The sequence below is a fragment of the Saccopteryx bilineata genome, chromosome 2 (genome assembly GCF_036850765.1).
Source record: "Saccopteryx bilineata isolate mSacBil1 chromosome 2, mSacBil1_pri_phased_curated, whole genome shotgun sequence".
In the NCBI taxonomy this organism is placed as follows: domain Eukaryota; kingdom Metazoa; phylum Chordata; class Mammalia; order Chiroptera; family Emballonuridae; genus Saccopteryx; species Saccopteryx bilineata.
This window is the reverse complement of record NC_089491.1, coordinates 207,374,218-207,393,174: the sequence shown is the minus strand read 5'-3', so window position 1 is coordinate 207,393,174 and position 18,957 is coordinate 207,374,218. Positions and strand designations below refer to the sequence as shown.

At 35.9% G+C, this 18,957-nt stretch overlaps 1 protein-coding gene across 5 annotated transcripts in view; it reads left to right on the top strand.

Moving 5' to 3' along the window:
* Window positions 1-18,957, top strand: part of TMPRSS15 (transmembrane serine protease 15) — a 161,681-nt gene that overhangs the window by 119,391 nt on the left and 23,333 nt on the right. For 4 of the 5 annotated variants that reach the window (XM_066254928.1, XM_066254926.1, XM_066254925.1 and 1 more), the window contains 2 exons: window positions 17,597-17,646; window positions 17,811-17,985. The exons of the other annotated variant lie outside the window; for it this stretch is intronic. In XM_066254928.1, coding sequence (XP_066111025.1) covers window positions 17,597-17,646; window positions 17,811-17,985 — 225 coding nt within the window. The remainder of the gene's footprint in view (window positions 1-17,596; window positions 17,647-17,810; window positions 17,986-18,957) is intronic. 5 annotated transcript variants of the gene reach the window in all.

Genomic DNA, 18,957 nt, shown 5'->3' with positions numbered 1-18,957 from the left:
CACTGGCAACAACCATACTGGAAAATCCAAGGCAACAACAGAGGGGGTGGCGGGCCTGCAGACAGACCACACTGAGGGAAGACAGAGGCAACACCCATTGGACTCCAGTGGCCAAATCCTTCTTATGCACAGACAAGATGAGCAGGCAGAGAAATGCAACCCAAATGAATCAAGATAATCCCCAGAGAAGGACCTGAATGAGTCAGATATAACCAAACTACTGGATGCAGAGTTTAAAATAATGATTTTTAGGATGCTCAAAGAGCTTAGAACAACAATAGATGGTCATTACAAACACCTAAATAAAGAGATAGCAAATATAAAAAGGGAATTGAAATAATAAAAAAGAATCAGTCAGAAATGACAAATACAATATCAGAATTGAAGACAATGGAAGAAATTAAAAGCAGGATGGATGAAGATGAGGATTGACAGTGAGTTAGAGGACAAAATAAACAAGGGCACAGAAGCAGAGCAGAAAAAAAAAAGAGACTCAAAAAGTCTTAGGAAAGTCTAAGGGAGCTCTATGACAACATGAAGAGAAATAACATCCGGATCATACGGGTTCCTGAAGAAGAAGAAAAAGAACAAGGGATAGAAACTTTGTTCAATCAAATCATAGATGAAAATTTCCCTAAATTGAGGTAGGAAAAGGTCTCACCTCAAGAAGCACAGAGAACTCTATTAAAGAGAAACTCAAAGAAATCTACACCAGGACACATCATAATTAAACACCAAAGTTAAGTGATAAAGAGAAAATATTAAAAGCTGCTAGAAAGAAAAGGCTATCACCTAAAAGAAGCCCCCATAAGGATGACATCAGATTTCTCAACAGAAGTACTTGAAACCAGAAGGGAATGGCAAGAAATATTCAAAGTAATGCAGAACAAGAACCTACAATCAAAACTACTTTATCCAGCAAGGCTATCATTTAAAATTAAGGGAGAAATAAAAAGCTTCCCCAATCAAAAAAAAAAAAAAAACTCAAGGAATTTATTACAACCAAACCAATGCTGCAGGAAATGTTAAGGGGCCTGTTGTAAATAGATCAAAGTGGGAAAAGAATATAGCAAAAGAGAAATACAGCTTTAAAGAATAAAATGGAAATAAACAACTACATATCAATAATAACCTTAAATGTAAATGGATTAAGTGATCCAATCAAAAGACATAGGGTAGCTGTATGGATAGGAAAACAGGACCCATACATATGCTGTCTACAAGAGACACATCTTAAAACAAAAGATGTACATAGACTGAAGTTAAAGGATGAAAAAAAACATTTCATGCAAATGGAAATGAAAAAAAAGCTGGTATAGCAATAATTATATCAGACAAAATGGACTTTAAAACAAAGAATATAGTAAGAGATAAAGAAGGACACTACATAATGATAAAAGGGAGCAATCCAACAGGAAGATATAACCATTAAAAATATCTATGCACCTAATATAGGAGCACCTAAATATATAAAGTAAACTTTGATGGATATAAAGAGCGAGATCCACAGCAATACATTAATAGTAGGAAATTTCAATACCCCACTAACATCACTAGATAGATCCTCAAGAAAAAAATTAACAAAGAAACAGCAGACTTAAAGGACACACTAGATCAACTCAATTTAATAAATATCTTCAGAACCTTTCACCCTAAAGTAGCAGAATATACATTCTTTTCAAGTGCTCATGGTACATTCTCTAAGATAGACAACATGTTAGAGCACAAAATAGGTCTCAACAAATTTAAGAAAATTGAAGTCGTATCAAGTATTTTCTCTGATTAAAATGGCATGAAACTAGAAATCTACCATAACAGAAAAACTGAAAAATACTCAAACACTTGGAAACTAAATAGTATGTTATTAAATAACAAATGGGTAAACAATGAGATCAAAGAAGAAATAAAAAAATCCTAGAAATTAATAATAATGAGCATACATTAACTCAAAATTTATGGAACGCAGCAAAAGCAGTCCTGAGAAGGAAGTTCATAGCATTACAGGCATACCTTAAGAAGCTAGAAAAAGCTCAAATAAACAGTTTGACCCTGTATCTAAAAAAAATCAGAAAAAGAACAACAAGTAAAGCCCAGGGATAGTAGAGAAAGGAAATAATAAAGATCAGAGCTAAAATAAATGACATAGAGCCTAAAGATACAATACAGAGCATCAATGAAACCAGGAGCTGGTTCTTTGAAAAGGAAAACAAGATCGATGAACCTTTAACTAGACTCACAAAAAACAAACAAACAAAAAAAAAACAACAGAGAAAGGACTGAAATAAATATATAAAATTAGAAATGAGAGAGGAGAAATAACAACCAACACAACAGAAATACAAAATGTTGTAAGAAAATACTATGAAGAACTGTATTCCAAAAACGAGACAACCTATCTTAAATGGACAAATTCCTTAAAACATACAATCTTCCAAAAATCTATCTAGAAGAATCAGAAAACCTAAAGAGACCGATTTCAACAAATGAGATTGAAACAGTTATCAAAAAACTCCCAACAAAGAAAAGTCCTGGGCCTGATGGCTTCACAAGTAAATTCAACCAAATATTCAAAGAAGAAATAACTCCTATCCTTCCCAAGCTATTTCAAAAAATTCAAGAGGATGGAAGACTTTGAAGCTCCTTTTATGAGGCAAGCATAATCCTTTTTCCAAAACCAGGCAAAGACAACACAAAGAAAGAAAATTATAGGCCAATATCCCTGATGAATATAGATGCTAAAATTCTCAACAAAATATTAGCAAACCGGATGCTGCAATATATGAAAAAATCATACACCATGATCAAGTGGGATTTATTCTTGGGAGGCAAGGCTGGTGCAATATTTGTAAATCAATCAATGTGATTCATTACATAAACAAAAGGAAGGAGAAAAACCACATGATAATTTGAATAGATGCAGAAAAAGCATTTGATAAAATCCAGCACTCATTCATGATCCAAACTCTCAGCAACGTGGGAATACAGGGAACATAACTCAACATGATAAAGGCCATCTATTACAGACCCACAGCCAACATCATACTCAATGGGAAAATATTAAAAGCAAGCCCCATAAGATCAGGAACAGGGTAAGCGTGCCCTGTTTCACCACTCTTATTCTTATAGTCCTGGAAGTCCTAGCTACAGCAATCAGACAAGAAGAAGAAATAAAAGGCATCCAAGTTGGAAAAGAAGAAGTAAAACTATCATTATTTGCAGATGATATGATATTGTAAATACAAAACCCTAAAGTCTCAGCCAAAAAACTATTGGACCTGATAAATGAATTCAGCTAGGTGGCAGGATATAAAATTAATACTCAGAAATCAGAGGCATTTTTATAGATTAACAATGAACTGTCAGAAAGAGAAATTAAGGAAACAATCCCCTTCACTGTTGCAACCAAAAAAATAAAGTACCTAGGTGTAAATATAACCAAGGAGATTAAAGACTTGTACTCAGAAAATTATAAAACATTGATAAAAGAAATCAAGGAATATACAAACAAGTGGAAGCATATACCGTGCTCATGGTTAGGAAGAATAAACATCATTAAAATGTCTACATTACCCAAAGAATTTTATAAATTCAATGCAATACCAATTAAAATACCAATGACATACTTGAAAGATATAGAACACATATTCCAAAAATTTATATGGAACCAAAAGAGAACACGAATAGCCTCAGGAATCTTGAAAAGGAAGAATAAAGTGGGAGGTATCACACTTCCTGATATTAAGGAAGGCTACAAGGCCATTGTACTCAAAACAGCTTGGTACTGGCATAAGAACCTACATATAGATCAATGAAGCAGAACAGAGAACCCAGAAATAAACCCACACCTTTATGGACAACTGATATTTGACAAAGGAGGTAAGAGAATACATTAGAGTGAAGACAGCCTTTCTTTTTTTTTTAATAATTTTATTTTTTTAATGGGGTGACATCAATAAATCAGGATACGTATATTCAAAGATAACAAGTCCAGGTTATCTTGTCATTCAATTATGTTGCATACCCATCACTCAAAGTCAGATTGTCCTCTGTCACCTTCTATCTTGTTTTCTTTGTGCCCCTCCCCCTCCCCCTTTCCCTCTCCCATTCCCCCCTCCCCCCCGTAACCACCACACTCTTATCAATGTCTCTTAGTTTCACTTTTATGTCCCAACTACGTATGGAATAATGCAGTTCCTGGTTTTTTCTGATTTACTTATTTCGCTTCGTATCATGTTATCAAGATCCCACCATTTTGCTGTAAATGTTCCAATGTCATCATTTCTTATGGCTGAGTAGTATTCCATAGTGTATATGTGCCACATCTTCTTTATCCAGTCATCTATTGACAGGCTTTTTGGTTATTTCCATGTCCTGGCCACTGTGAACAATGCTGCAATAAACATGGGGCTGCATGTGTCTTTACGTATCAATGTTTCTGAGTTTTTGGGGTATATACCCAGTAGAGGGATTGCTGGGTCATAAGGTAGTTCTATTTTCAGTTTTTTGAGGAACCACCATACTTTCTTCCATAATGGTTGTACTACTTTACATTCCCACCAACAGTGTATGAGGGTTCCTTTTTCTCCACAGCCTCTCCAACATTTGCTATTACCTGTCTTGCTAATAATAGCTAATCGAACAGGTGTGAGTTGGTATCTCATTGCCGTTTTGATTTGCATTTCTTTAATAGCTAAAGAAGATGAGCATCTTTTCATATATCTGTTGGCCATTTGTATTTCTTCCTGGGAGAAGTGTCTGTTCATATCCTCTTCCCATTTTTTTTATTGGATTGTTTGTTTGTTTGTTGTTGAGTTTTATGAGTTCTTTGTATATTTTGGATATTAGGCCCTTATCTGAGCTGTTGTTTGAAAATATCATTTCTCATTTAGTTGGCTTTCTGCTTATTTTGTTATCAGTTTCTCTTGCTGAGCAAAAACTTCTTAGTCTGATGTAGTCCCATTCATTAATTTTTGCCTTCACTTCTCTTGCCTGTGGAGTCAAATTCATAAAATGTTCTTTAAAACCCAGAAGACAGCCTTTCAACAAATGGTGTTGGCAAAATTGGAAAGCTACTTGCAAAAAAATGAAACTAGACCACTAACTTATACCATTCACAAAAATAAACTCTAAATGGATAAAAGACTTAAATGTAAGTTGTGAAACAATAAGCATCTTAGAAGAAAACATAGGCAGTAAGCTCTCTGACATCTCTCGCAGCAATATATTTGCCGATTTCTCTCCACGGGCAAGTGAAATAAAAGACAGGATAAACAAATGAGACTATGTCAAACTAAAAAGCTTTTGCACAGCTAAAGACAATAAAAGCAGAATAAAAAGACAAACTACACAATGGGAGAACATATTCAACAATACTTCTGATAAGGGGTTAATAACCAAAATTTATAAAAACTTGTAAAACTCAACATCAGGAAGATAATCTAATAAAAAAAATGGGCGAAAGAAATAAATAGAAGCTTCTCCAAAGAGGACATACAGATGGCCAATAGGCATATGAAAAATGCTCAACATCACTAATCATTAGAGAAATGCAAATTAAAACCACAATGAGATATCACCTCACACCAGTCAGAATGGTGCTCATCAACGAAACAATACAAAATTAGTGCTGGCGAGGATGTGGAGAAAAGGAACCCTCCTGCACTGCTGGTGGGAATGCAGACTGGTGCAGCCACCACTATGGAAAACAGTATGGAGATTCCTCAAAAAATTAAAAATCGAACTGCCTTTTGACCCAGCTATCCCATTTTTAAGAATAGACCCTAAGAACACCATAGCACTGTTCCAAAAGGAGAAATGCACATCCATGTTTATGGCAGCATTGTTCACAATAGCAAAGATCTGGAAACATCCGAAGTGTCCATCAGTGGACACTCAACATCAGTGGATGAGTGGATTAAAAAGCTTTGGTACATATATATTATGGAATACTACTCAGCCATAAGAAATGATGACATCGCATCATTTACAACATGAATGGACCTTGATAACATTATACTGAGTGAAATATATCAGAGAAAACTAAGAACTATATGATTCCATACATAGATGGGACATAAAAATGACACTCAAAGACATGGATAAAAGTATGGTGGTTCCGAGGGCAGGGGCAGGGTTGGGATATGGTGAGAGGTGGGTCACCGATTAGTAGGTGATGGAAGACAATTTGACTTTGGGTGATGGGTATGCAACATAATCAAATTTCAAAATAACCTGGAGGTATTTTCTCTGAACATATGTACCCTGATTTATCAATGTCACCCCATTAAAATTAATAAAAAGTAAAGAGAAGGAAGAGGGGAAATTCATGGAAATCTTTTCTCTGCCTTAGTAAATAGACATGGACAGACCGTGAAACAGTTCACACTTATAGTTGTACCTACATATTCTCTTTTGCTCTTTAGCATTAGGTTCACATTTATAGCTTTTGTTAGTGTTTTACAAAGCAACATTTTTTTCATATTTAAAGATCTGTTTTAGCTTAGATTATGTCATTTCTCCTATCTGAGCATTAACAGTGATTTTTGTTGAAACTGACTTCTAAATCTTACAGTTCCATCAAAGGCCAGCTGCTGGTAGGGAAAAGTAACTACAGGAAGATGCTGGAAATACAGAAAAGTGTTCAAGATGTCATTGCTGGTGCATTAGCTTCTAGTGTTTTGTTTTACCAACTTAATGGTGAAAAATAAAATTATTCAGTGATTAATGAAAAGTTACCATTTCTGTGAGACCACCCAGTAACAGACTGATAAAGAAGCATTTTTTGTACCAAAGGGTTTTACAGTGGAGTGTTTTATACAAACGTTTGCTAGGTCTTGAGATTTTTAGTCACATGGGGTAAAGAAAGCATTCACAAACAGACTTCTAGATTTCCTTTCAAAAGACATGTCTAAATTTCTATTACTGTTTCAATGTGTAGACTGCTTAAGTCTGCACATTGAGATTTTCTTTTAGTTATATCTTAAAGACATTCAAAAATGATTTAAAAAAAACAAAGGAAAAATATTTAAAAATGTATCTTAATTAGATACATGTTTCAGAGAAAAATTAGGTCATTCTATGCATATCAACAGAATGCCGGTTACATCTTACCATGATATCCCTATTGTATGTGTGCTTGTTATTAGAAAGAGACACCATTTAAAAACATAGATACTTAAAACTTTCATAACATCCACGAGCCAGAGAAGTCCTTAACCTTTGCTTTGATTATCCATGCTATACTAGACTAGTGAAAATCAGACATATATACATTTATTTAGTTAAGAAGTTAATTAATGTACGTATAAATTTATTTATTGCATTTGTTGACCTGTGAAACTGGTGCTTTTGAAAACACACTTGCACTAATACTTGTGATAAAGAAATAGAAAAGGAAGAGAATATTAAAGATAATTCTTGTAGTTATGATAATCTACTGACCTAAAGCCTTATTTTTTTTCTCTGATTGTGAGGCATATGCAAGATTCAGACTACTATTTCCCACTGGTGGGAAAAGGCCGTTCGGAAAGATACCAGCAATCTGACCTGATGTAACTAGAAATGCACGATTCATGTAGCTGCTATACTTTTTTCCAATTCTTCAGACAATTATAGTAGCAGTCTTAGAAGTGAAAAAAAAATGGATTTAATATATATTGATCAACACTGTGTTCTAAACATGTAGCTAGAGCCAAAATACCAATGTTTTGTTAAACACTGTATTGAATGCCTATCAAGTGACAGACACTATGGTAGGAATATTGCAGAGGTTATTATCAGTTCATGCCAATGTTCTATGGCATAGGTAACATTGCTTCACTAGAAAGATGAGAAAACAGAAGTCTGGTGTTAATAACTGACCTGGACAAGTAAAGCCTGTGGGCAACAGAGAGATTCTAACTCAAGTCATTTTGACTCCAAAGCCTTTTACTTTTTTACTCTATTGTGCTATCTTCTAAATTCCACAAAGCATCAGCTCACTTTAAATAGCAGTCCTGGAAACGAGAAAGAAAAAAAAAAATGTTAAGGCTTTTCAATAACATAATAATGTTAAGGCTTTTGTTGAACATAAACTGGGAAAGAATTGAGTTCACAGTATTGCTCTCTCACTGGGCTGAGGAAGGACACAGGATCATGACATTCTCTTTCTTCTAGTCCAGAGGGATAACCTAGCTCTGACTCCAGGGGCAAAGGCAAGAACAGTAATTCTGTTTCTCTCCAATCTCTTTAACTAAACCCGTAAAAGAGTGGATTCACTGCTCATTCTGACCAAGTTAAACAACTTCCTCCTCTGTATTGAGACACTGCTTATGTGTATATTTGCATATAAAAATTTTTTTTAAATAATTTTATTTTTTTAATGGGGTGACATCAATAAATCAGGATACATATATTCAAAGATAACAAGTCCAGGGTATCTTGTCATTCAATTATGATGCATACCCGTCACCCAAAGTCAGATTGTCCTCTGTCACCTTCTATTTGTTTTCTTTGTGCCCCTCCCCCTCCCCCTTTCCCTCTCCCATTCCCCCCTCCCCCCCGTAACCACCACACTCTTATCAATGTCTCTTAGTTTCACTTTTATGTCCCACCTATGTATGGAATAATGCAGTTCCTGGTTTTTTCTGATTTACTTATTTCAATTGGTATCATGTTATCAAGATCCCACCATTTTGCTGTAAATGTTCCGATGTCATCATTTCTTATGGCTGAGTAGTATTCCATAGTGTATATGTGCCACATCTTCTTTATCCAGTCATCTATTGACAGGCTTTTTGGTTGTTTCCATGTCCTGGCCACTGTGAACAATGCTGCAATAAACATGGGGCTGCATGTGTCTTTACGTATCAATGTTTCTGAGTTTTGGGGGTATATACCCAGTAGAGGGATTGCTAGGTCATAAGGTAGTTCTATTTTCAGTTTTTTGAGGAACCACCATACTTTCTTCCATAATGGTTGTACTACTTTACATTCCCACCAACAGTGTATGAGGGTTCCTTTTTCTCCACAGCCTCTCCAACATTTGCTATTACCTGTCTTGCTAATAATAGCTAATCGAACAGGTGTGAGGAGGTATCTCATTGCTGTTTTGATTTGCATTTCTCTAATAGCTAAAGAAGATGAGCATCTTGTCATATATCTGTTGGCCATTTGTATTTCTTCCTGGGAGAAGAGTCTGTTCATATCCTCTTCCCATTTTTTTATGAGATTGTTTGTTTGTTTGTTGTTGAGTTTTATGAGTTCTTTGTATATTTTGGATATTAGGCCCTTATCTGAGCTGTTGTTTGAAAATATCATTTCCCATTTAGTTGGCTTTCTGTTTATTTTGTTATCAGTTTCTCTTGCTGAGCAAAAACTTCTTAGTCTGATGTAGTCCCATTCATTAATTTTTGCCTTCACTTCTCTTGCCATTGGAGTCAAATTCATAAAATGCTCTTTAAAACCCAGGTCCATGAGTTGAGTACCTATGTCTTCTTCTATGTACTTAATTGTTTCAGGTCTTATGTTTAGATCTTTGATCCATTTTGAGTTAATTTTTGTACAGGGGGAGAGACTGTAGTCCAGTTTCATTCTTTTGCATGTGGCTTTCCAGTTTTCCCAGCACCATTTATTGAAGAGGCTTTCTTTTCTCCATTATGTGTTGTTGGCCCCTTTATCAAAAATTATTTGACTATATATATGTGGTTTTATTTCTGGACTTTCAATTCTGTTCCATTGGTCTGAGTGTCTATTTTTCTGCCAATACCATGCTGTTTTGATTGTCGTGGCCCTATAATAGAGTTTGAAGTCAGGTATTGTAATGCCCCCAGCTTCATTCTTTTTCTTTAGGATTGCTTTGGCTATTCGGGGTTTTTTATAGTTCCATATAAATCTGATGATTTTTTGCTCTATTTCTTTAAAAAATGTCATTGGAAGTTTGATGGGAATTGCATTGAATTTGTATATTGCTTTGGGTAATATAGCCATCTTGATTATATTTATTCTTCCTAGCCAAGAACAAGGTATATTCTTCCATCTCATTATATCTTTTTCGATTTCCCTTAACAATGGTTTATAGTTTTCATTATATAAGTCCTTTACATTCTTTGTTATGTTTATTCCTAAGTATTTTATTTTTTTTGTTGCAATCCTGAAGGGGATTATTCTTTTGAGTTCCTTCTCAGTTGTTTCATTGTTGGCATATAGAAAGGCTATTGACTTCTGAATGTTAATTTTGTATCCTGCGACCTTACTGTATTGGCTTATTGTTTCTCGTAGTCTTTTTGTGGATTCTTTGGGGTTTTCGATGTATAGGATCATATCATCTGCAAAAAGTGATACCTTTACTTCTTCTTTTCCGATATGGATGCCTTTTATTTCTTTGTCTTGTCTGATTGCTGTGGCGAGAACCTCTAGTACCACATTAAATAAGAGTGGAGAGAGTGGACAACCCTGTCTTGTTCCTGATTTAAGGGGGAAAGCCTTCAGTTTAGTGCCATTTAACATGATGTTAGCTGATGGTTTATCATATATGGCCTTTATCATGTTGAGATATTTTCCTTCTATACCCATTTTGTTGAGAGTCTTAAACATAAAATTGTGTTGTATTTTATCGAAAGCCTTTTCTGCATCTATTGATAAGATCATGTGGTTTTTGTTCTTTGTTTTGTTGATATGGTGTATTACGTTAACTGTTTTACGTATGTTGAACCATCCTTGAGATTCTGGGATGAATCCCACTTGATCATGATGTATTATTTTTTTAATATGTTGTTGTATTCGATTTGCTAGTATTTTGTTTAGTATTTTAGCATCTGTATTCATTAGAGATATTGGTCTGTAGTTTTCTTTTTTTGTGCCATCCTTGCCTGGTTTTGGTATGAGGGTTATGTTGGCCTCATAAAATGTGTTTGGAAGTATTGCTTCTTCTTCAATTTTTTGGAAGACTTTGAGTAGAATAGGAACCAAGTCTTCTTTGAATGTTTGATAAAATTCGCTGGTATAGCCGTCAGGGCCTGGACTTTTATTTTTGGGGAGGTTTTTAATGGTTTTTTCTATTTCTTCTCTACTGATAGGTCTGTTTAGGCTTTCTGCTTCTTCTTGACTCAGTCTAGGAAGGTTGTATTTTTCTAGGAATTTATCCATTTCTTCTAGGTTGTTGAATTTAGTGGCATAAAGTTTTTCATAGTATTCTACAATAATTCTTTGTATATCTACGGTGTCCGTGGTGATTTCTCCTCATTCATTTTGGATTTTGTTTATATGAGTTCTTTCTCTTTTTTCCTTGGTAAGTCTTGCCAAAGGTTTGTCAATTTTATTGATCTTTTCAAAGAACCAGCTCCTTGTTCTATTAATTTTTTCTATAGTTTTTCTGTTCTCTAATTCATTTATTTCTGCTCTGATTTTTATTATCTCCTTTCTTTGGCTGCTTTTGGGTTGTCTTTGTTCTTCTTTTTCTAGTTCCTTAAGGTGGGAAGTTAAGTGGTTCACTTGGGCTCTCTCTTGTTTGTTCATATATGCCTGAAGTGATATGAACTTCCCTCTTATCACTGCTTTTGCTGCATCCCATAGGTTCTGATATGTCGTATTGTCATTTTCATTAGTCTGTATAAATCTTTTGATCTCTGCACTTCTTTCTTCTTTGACCCATTCATTTTTTAAAAGTATGTTGTTTAGTTTCCACATTTTTGTGGGATTTTTTTCCTCTTTTTTGCAGTTGAATTCTAGTTTCAAGGCTTTATGATCAGAAAATATGCTTGGTACAACTTCAATTTTTCTGAATTTGCTGATGTTGTTTTTGTGGCCCACCATATGGTCAATTCTTGAGAATGATCCATGTACACTGGAGAAAAATGTATACTCAGTCACTTTGGGATGAAATGTCCTGTAGATGTCTATCATATCCAGGTGCTCTAGTGTTTTGTTTAAGGCCACTATGTCTTTGTTGATTCTCTGTTTGGATGACCGATCTAGAGCCGTCAGCAGTGTATTGAGGTCTCCAAGTATGATTGTATTTTTGTCAGTTTTTGTTTTAAGGTCAATAAGTAGCTGTCTTATATATTTTGGTGCTCCTTGGTTTGGTGCATATATATTAAGAATTGTTATGTCTTCTTGATTCAGTGTCCCCTTAGACATTATGAAATGGCCATTTTTATCTCTGAGTACTTTTCCTGTCTTGTAGTAAGCATTATCCGATATGAGTGTTGCTACACCTGCTTTTTTTTGGATGTTATTTGCTTGGAGTATTGTTTTCCAGCCTTTCACTTTGAATTTGTTTTTATCCTTGTTACTTAGATGAGTTTCCTGTAGGCAGCATACAGTTGGATTTTCTTTTTTAATCCATTCTGCTACTCTGTGCCTTTTTATTGGTGAGTTTAATCCGTTTACATTTAGTGTAGTTATTGATACTTGTGAGTTCCCTATTACCATTTTATATCTTGCTTTCTGTTAGTTTTGTGTCTTGTTTGATCCTTCTCTTTCGTTTTTCTATCTTTTGTTTTTATTTGGTTGTATTCCATACATCTTTCCTCTGTTGCTATCTTTTTTATCTCATGTGCTTCTGTGGTGGTTTTTTCAATGGTGGTTACCTTTGAGTAATGAAAAGGGTCCCTACCCTGTTCATTGTAGCAAACTATTTTGTGAGTACTTTTGCACTCCATCGTCCTTTGCTACTGTTAATCTCCATCTTCTCCCCCTCTTTCTTTTTGTTGTTGTCACAGTTTAAATTTGGTTTTATTGTGTTCTTCTTGGAGCTTTTACTTGTGGCTCTGTTTTTTTTTGTTCTTTGTATCTGATTGGAGAACCCCCTTTAGTAATTCCTGGAGTGGGGGTTTTCTGATGATAAATTCCCTCATCTTTTCTGTATCTGTGAATGTTTTTATTTCTCCTTCATATTTGAAGGATAGCTTTGATGGGTATAGTATTCGTGGCTGAAAGTTTCTTTCAGGACTTTAAATATTGGGGTCCACTCTCTTCTAGCTTGTAGAGTTTCTGCTGAGAAATCTGATGATAATCTAATGGGCCTTCCTTTATATGTTGTATTCTTCTTTTCCCTGTCTGCCTTGAGAATTTTTTCTTTGCTGTTGGTTTGTGTCAATTTCATTATGATATGCCTTGGAGTAGGTTTGTTGGGGTTAAGAAAACTCGGTGTTCTGTTTGCTTCTTGAATTTGAGGCTTTAGTTCTTTCCACAGGCTTGGGAAGTTCTCATCTATTATTTGTTTGAGTACGTTCTCCATTCCATTTTCTCTCTCTTCTCCCTCTGATATACCTATTATTCTTATGTTATTCTTTTTGATGGAGTCAGATCATTCTTGTAGGGCTATCTCATTTTTTTTAATTTTTGAGTCTCTTTCTTCTTCTCTCTGTTGTGCCTCAAGTTGCTTGTCTTCTATTTCACTAATCCTCTCTTCTATCTGACCTGTTCTATTAGCTAAGCTTGTTACTTCGTTTTTCAGCTCGTGAATTGAGTTTTTCATCTCTGTTTGATTTGTTTTTATAGTTTCAATTTTTTTGGACATATATTCTTTGTGTTCATTGAGTTGTTTTCTGAGCTCCCTAAATTGCCTTTCTGTGTTTTCTTGTATATCTCGGAGGATTTTTAGGATTTCTATCTTGAATTCTCTGTCATTTAGCTCCAAGGTTTCCAATATATTAAATTTTTTCTCCATAGATTTTTCCTCATCTAGCTGTGTTACCTCTCTTTCTTTTGTATCCATGATATTCGATTTTCTCTTCCTTAATGGCATCTGAGGGTGGTTTTGTTGATAGTATTAATGAGATTTAATAAAGAATAAAAAGTTAAAAAAAATAAAAAATCAAAAAGTTGTTTTTTTTTAAAAAAATTAATAATGAAATAAAGAAAAATAAATTAATAATTTTTAAAAAAAGAAAATTATTCCCCCCCTCCTTTTTTCCTCTCCTCTCCCCTTTTTCTTGAGAAAATCTTGTGGTGAACTGTGAATTATAACAAATAATGCCTGTGATGGAGGTCCTGAATTGGGGAAAAGTAATAAAGGGGCAAAAAAAAAAAAGAAAAAAAAAGAAAAAAGAAAAAGGGGGGCGGTATGGACCCACAAAAAGCAAATAAGGAAAAAATTTGGGTCAAGAATAAAATGATTTGCTTTTAGGTGTTGGTTGTCTAAGAGTTATGATGAGAGGAATAAGAGGAGAACAGAAAAATGGAGGGACAAATTAAAAAAATACTATTGTATTTAGTGGAACAAGAACTAGATAAAATGGAGAGCCAGGGATGGGAGCACAGCTAGTGAGTTAAAAAGGTGAAGTAAAAATCCCCAAAATGCCACAAACATAAGTTTGAGTCCCAGATTAGATAATTTGTTTGTTATTGAGGTTTGAATGAGAGGAGATGTAAAGGAGAAAGGAAGAAACTGATATAGAGGGAGAAAAGAAAGAGAGAGAGAGAAAAAAAGAGGGAACCAGTAAAAGAAGAAAAAAGAAAGGAGAGAGAGAGAGTTAAGGGTTTTGAAGTGCAACCCTCATAGAGAGAAAGGAAGAGGAGAAAAAAGATAATGGGAGATGTAACACTTATGGGTAGTGTAGTTCAAGGAGAGGAGAGAGTAAGACCGGCAGAGAGTTAATCGGCCAAATTGGAGGAGGAAAAAAAGTATCCAGAATGAAGATAAGAGAAACAAACGAACAAATATAATAAAATGTGATAGGTTATAAAGTCTGCAGATTATTCTTGATTTTGAGAGGTTATCTTCTTGTTTTTTCTTTTCTCTCCCTCTTCCTGGTCGGTGACTCTGTACCCCAGGTTCTGCCCCTTTGGCACGCTCAGGTAGAGGTTTGCAGTTGATAAGTCTTTATGGCAATGTCATGTATTGTGCTTTAGTCTCGTTGGGAGTCAAGGCTCATTAGCATTCATAGGCTCCAACAGTGAGAGAGTCCGTGTTCCTGGAGCCTTTCTCCTAGTCTTTCCTTCCTCAATTAGTAGCCTGATAATCCAGCTATGGGTTTGTTGCTGCCTCTGCCTGGATAGTAAGAGGTTCAAAGAGCTGGCAACTCCCCACTCTGTTCCCACTCAGCACAGGACTTTTGGTAAGGCTCAGTCAGTCAGAGCTGCTAGCATAATCAGGCGGGCTTTCTGCCCACTCAAAGACCTCTGGCTCTGCCACTCTGTCCGGTAACAGAGGCGGGCACCCACTTCCGGGGTGCTTGGAGGAAACTCTCATTCACTATCTGTGCGCGCAGACCAGGATATCCGGCCAGTAGTCTCACGCTCTGAGTGAAACCCCCAACCGCATGGAAATTTGCAGCGCTGAAATTCGCTCTCGCTCCGTCCCCGTGCGCGGCTTTTGCAAGGCGCTGGGGCGGCTCGAGATTCCGCTTTTGCCCACACAAAGGCCCCTGACTCTGCCCCTCTGTGCGATAACACGGGCGCGCACTGCCGAGGCACTCGGAGGAATTGCTCACTTCCTATCTGCGCGCGCACACCAGGATATGAGGCCGGCCGCGTTTCCCTGAGTGAAACCCTCACCAGCACGGAAAATTTCCACCGTTGGAATTAGTTCTCGCTCCCTCCCGTGCGCCGCTTTCCCAGGGCGCTGGGGCTGCCCAGAGATTCTGCTTTCGGCCCACAGAAAGGCCTCTGACCCTGCCTCTCTGTGGGGTAACACGGACACCCACTTCTGGGGCTTAGGAAGAGATCTCTCGCCCACTAACTGCGCACCAACCAGGAGAACGGGTAAAATGCCTGCCCCGCTTGTCTTTCTTTGTTTGGGTTTGGCGCGAGTGTTAGCTTGTATTGCCCTGCTTGCCACAGGAACAGTTTTTCCTCCGCTAGGATCTCCGTGCCACAGCCTGGTTCGGCCTTTTGTGCGCGGCCTGGATGTATTCACCCCCTTTGCCCGCCTCAGTTTCTATATTCACAGTTACCAGAGAAAGCCGCCCTGTTTAGGTTAGTGAGGAAGGCGGAGCATTTCTTACTCCCTATTTCCTTCAGGATTTGGTTATATATTTAGCCAATTTTTCACTCGACCATACCTTCGGGTGTATTGTGAAGCATCTGGAGGCTCCAAGTATAGGTTTTTCTGTTTCTGGTTGAAGATCTTGTTGAGTTTTGGGGGAGATTTATCGGTATCGCTTCCTACTCCGCCATTACTCTGACGTCATCCTCGCATATAAAAATTTTAACAAGACAAAATGTTGGAAAATGAAGTAGAAGGTTCAGCTTAATTTTCTGGCTAAGTTACTTAAATTATTACTAAAATATCATCAGTTTATACAGCCTTATCTAATATCTATAAATGAATCTTTTTGAATATGGATTTTTACCGGTGAGTAGTATCGATATAGAAAGAGTTAGGATAAAACTCAACCCATTCCCAAAATTAATTCTCTCTCAACCATGACAAGATAACATAAGGGGATTTAAGCAAGGCTTCTTTTTAGCAGAATTCTGAATATGTATTGATATATCTGTATTTAGATAGACATACACACATGCACATTGTTTATTAATAAAATACATTTCTTTATATTTCCATTAAAACTATCTCCTATTTTAAAGAATAAGTCAATAAGATCATATGAATGCATGTGGTTTCAAATTAACCTTATCATGTATGATATTTTCCAGAAATATTGAATTATTTGGTTAAACTTCTGATCTCATATGAATCTTGAATATTATTTTGTGTTTTTTTCCTAAAACTTCAAGCACTGAAACAACATGAACAATAGATGTACTTAAAATATATAAATAGAAATTATTAAAATGATTCATGTGTGAATGTGTGTGTTTTAAATTTGACTAATATCTGCTGCAATGATGGCATCAGGAAATATCAAGGCAAGTACTTTAATTCCTTGTATTAGACTGCAACCTAGTGGTTAATAAGTGTAACATATATTAAAACATTTTGTTTAAATTTTTATTTAAAATAGAAGTCTTGGCTTTAAATAAAGTTGATATCTAAGTACTTAAAGTGATAGTAAGTTATTAAAGTATTTTTGACTAGAATTTATTTTTTATTTGTGTGTATATATATATTATATATATATAATATATATATTATATATATATTTATCTCCCTTGAAAGTGAGAGCTGTGATTTATTCCTCATTAAATTCCCTGAATGAAGTGCACAGTCTTGTGCACAGTCTTGCACACAGAGTGAGAAAATGGCTAGTTGTCTGATTAGAAATATTGAAGCATATTCTGTATTATGGAATAATGAAATCTAAGGTTGATTCAATCTAATAAACAATAGCTATATCTATTGAGTGTTTATTGTGTATAAGGCACGATAATAATTCCTTTGACAATAATTTTTACTTCCCAGAAAATTTCAGTAAAGTACCATAAGTACCATTGTCCCTATTTTATGGTACATTTTAAAGGGTACATTTTATGGTAAAGCCTCAGAGATATTGAGTATAAATCATTAAGTATAAATGGTAAAGGACCCAAGTTCAGTTCTATTTGACTTTACACGGAGGATTTGCTGCTTTATAGTTCAGCCTTCCCATATTGCATATATAATACTTACATTTAAAAGTTAATTTAACTAAAAATGTTAGGATAACTTGCATTATGTTATGCTTTAAAATATGAGGTGCATAATTTCTGAAATATCATTGTTCTTCTATTGCAGTAAACAATGTTTACAGGATTCAGTGATTCTGTTACAATGTAACCATAAATGTGAGTAAATATTTTGTCATGTTTTCTCCCAAGCGTCCAGTTTAAAATTCTAAATAGAGCTGATATGTTACCTAAAGTTATTTTGTAGTGATCCACTCAATTTCCATAATCAGAAAAAATTAACAAAATAAAACAGATGCTCTTTTTTTCAATTATTTTAATAGCATGTGGGGAGAAAATGGTGACTAAAGAAGTCAGCCCAAAGATTGTTGGAGGAAATAATGCCAAAGAAGGAGCCTGGCCCTGGCTTGCTGCTCTATATTATAATGGCAAACTGCTCTGTGGCGCTTCTCTCATCAGCAACGACTGGCTGGTGTCTGCAGCCCACTGTGTGTATGGGTGAGTGTGATGTCACAGTGTCCCTTCCCAAATGAGATGACCACAACACACATTGCATCTCATTTCGTGTAGTCTCACAAATCCATCTCATCAGCAAAATTTTCCCACTGTGTATAACATTATAAATTTTCCAATCATTGTCTCATTGAAATTATGTATAAAACAAAGTTTAATTCACAATTATTCTTTCTGAGATAATTACATTAAGAATTGTTTCCTATATAGATAAGAATTGACAAGTAAGGGGTTTCGGGTTTTTTTTTTATATTTTTATTAAGTTAGAAGTGGGGAGGCAGTCAGACAGACTCTGCATGCTCCCGACCAGAATCCACCCAGCATGCGCCCAACCAAAATCCACTGGGCATGCCCACCAGGGGGTAAAGCTCTGCCCATCTGGGGCATTGCTCGGCTGCAATTGGAGCCATTCTAGTGCCTGAGGTGGAGGCCATGGAACCATCCTCAGCGCCCAGGCTAACTTTGCTCCAATGGAGCTTTGGCTGTGGGAGGCGAAGAGACAGAGAGGAAGGGGGGGGGAAGGGTGGAGAAGCAGATGGGCACTTGTCCTGTGTGCCCTGGCCAGGAATCAGACCCCAGACTTCCACACGCTGGGATGATGCTCTACCGCTGAGCCAACCAGCCAAGGCAGACAAGTAAGCATTTTTAAAGCTGTAAAATTAGCATTTAATGTATAAATTGTACTGGATAATATTCAATTCAGCCAATATGTAATGTAAATAGATTGTTAGCATCACAGAAGCTCTCCAGTTACAAATAAATTGTGCTCTAAATATTCCTGCATAACGACTTAATTTTGAATTAGGATGACATGTTTACTTTGTTCTCAAGGCAGATGTCTTTATGCTGTGAATAACTAAAACTTAAAATTAATATCAACCATATCTAATTCTTTTTTCTTGGTAACATAACAAAATACATGGGGAATTTTAGGATTTATTCTTCCTCTCAAAGCAG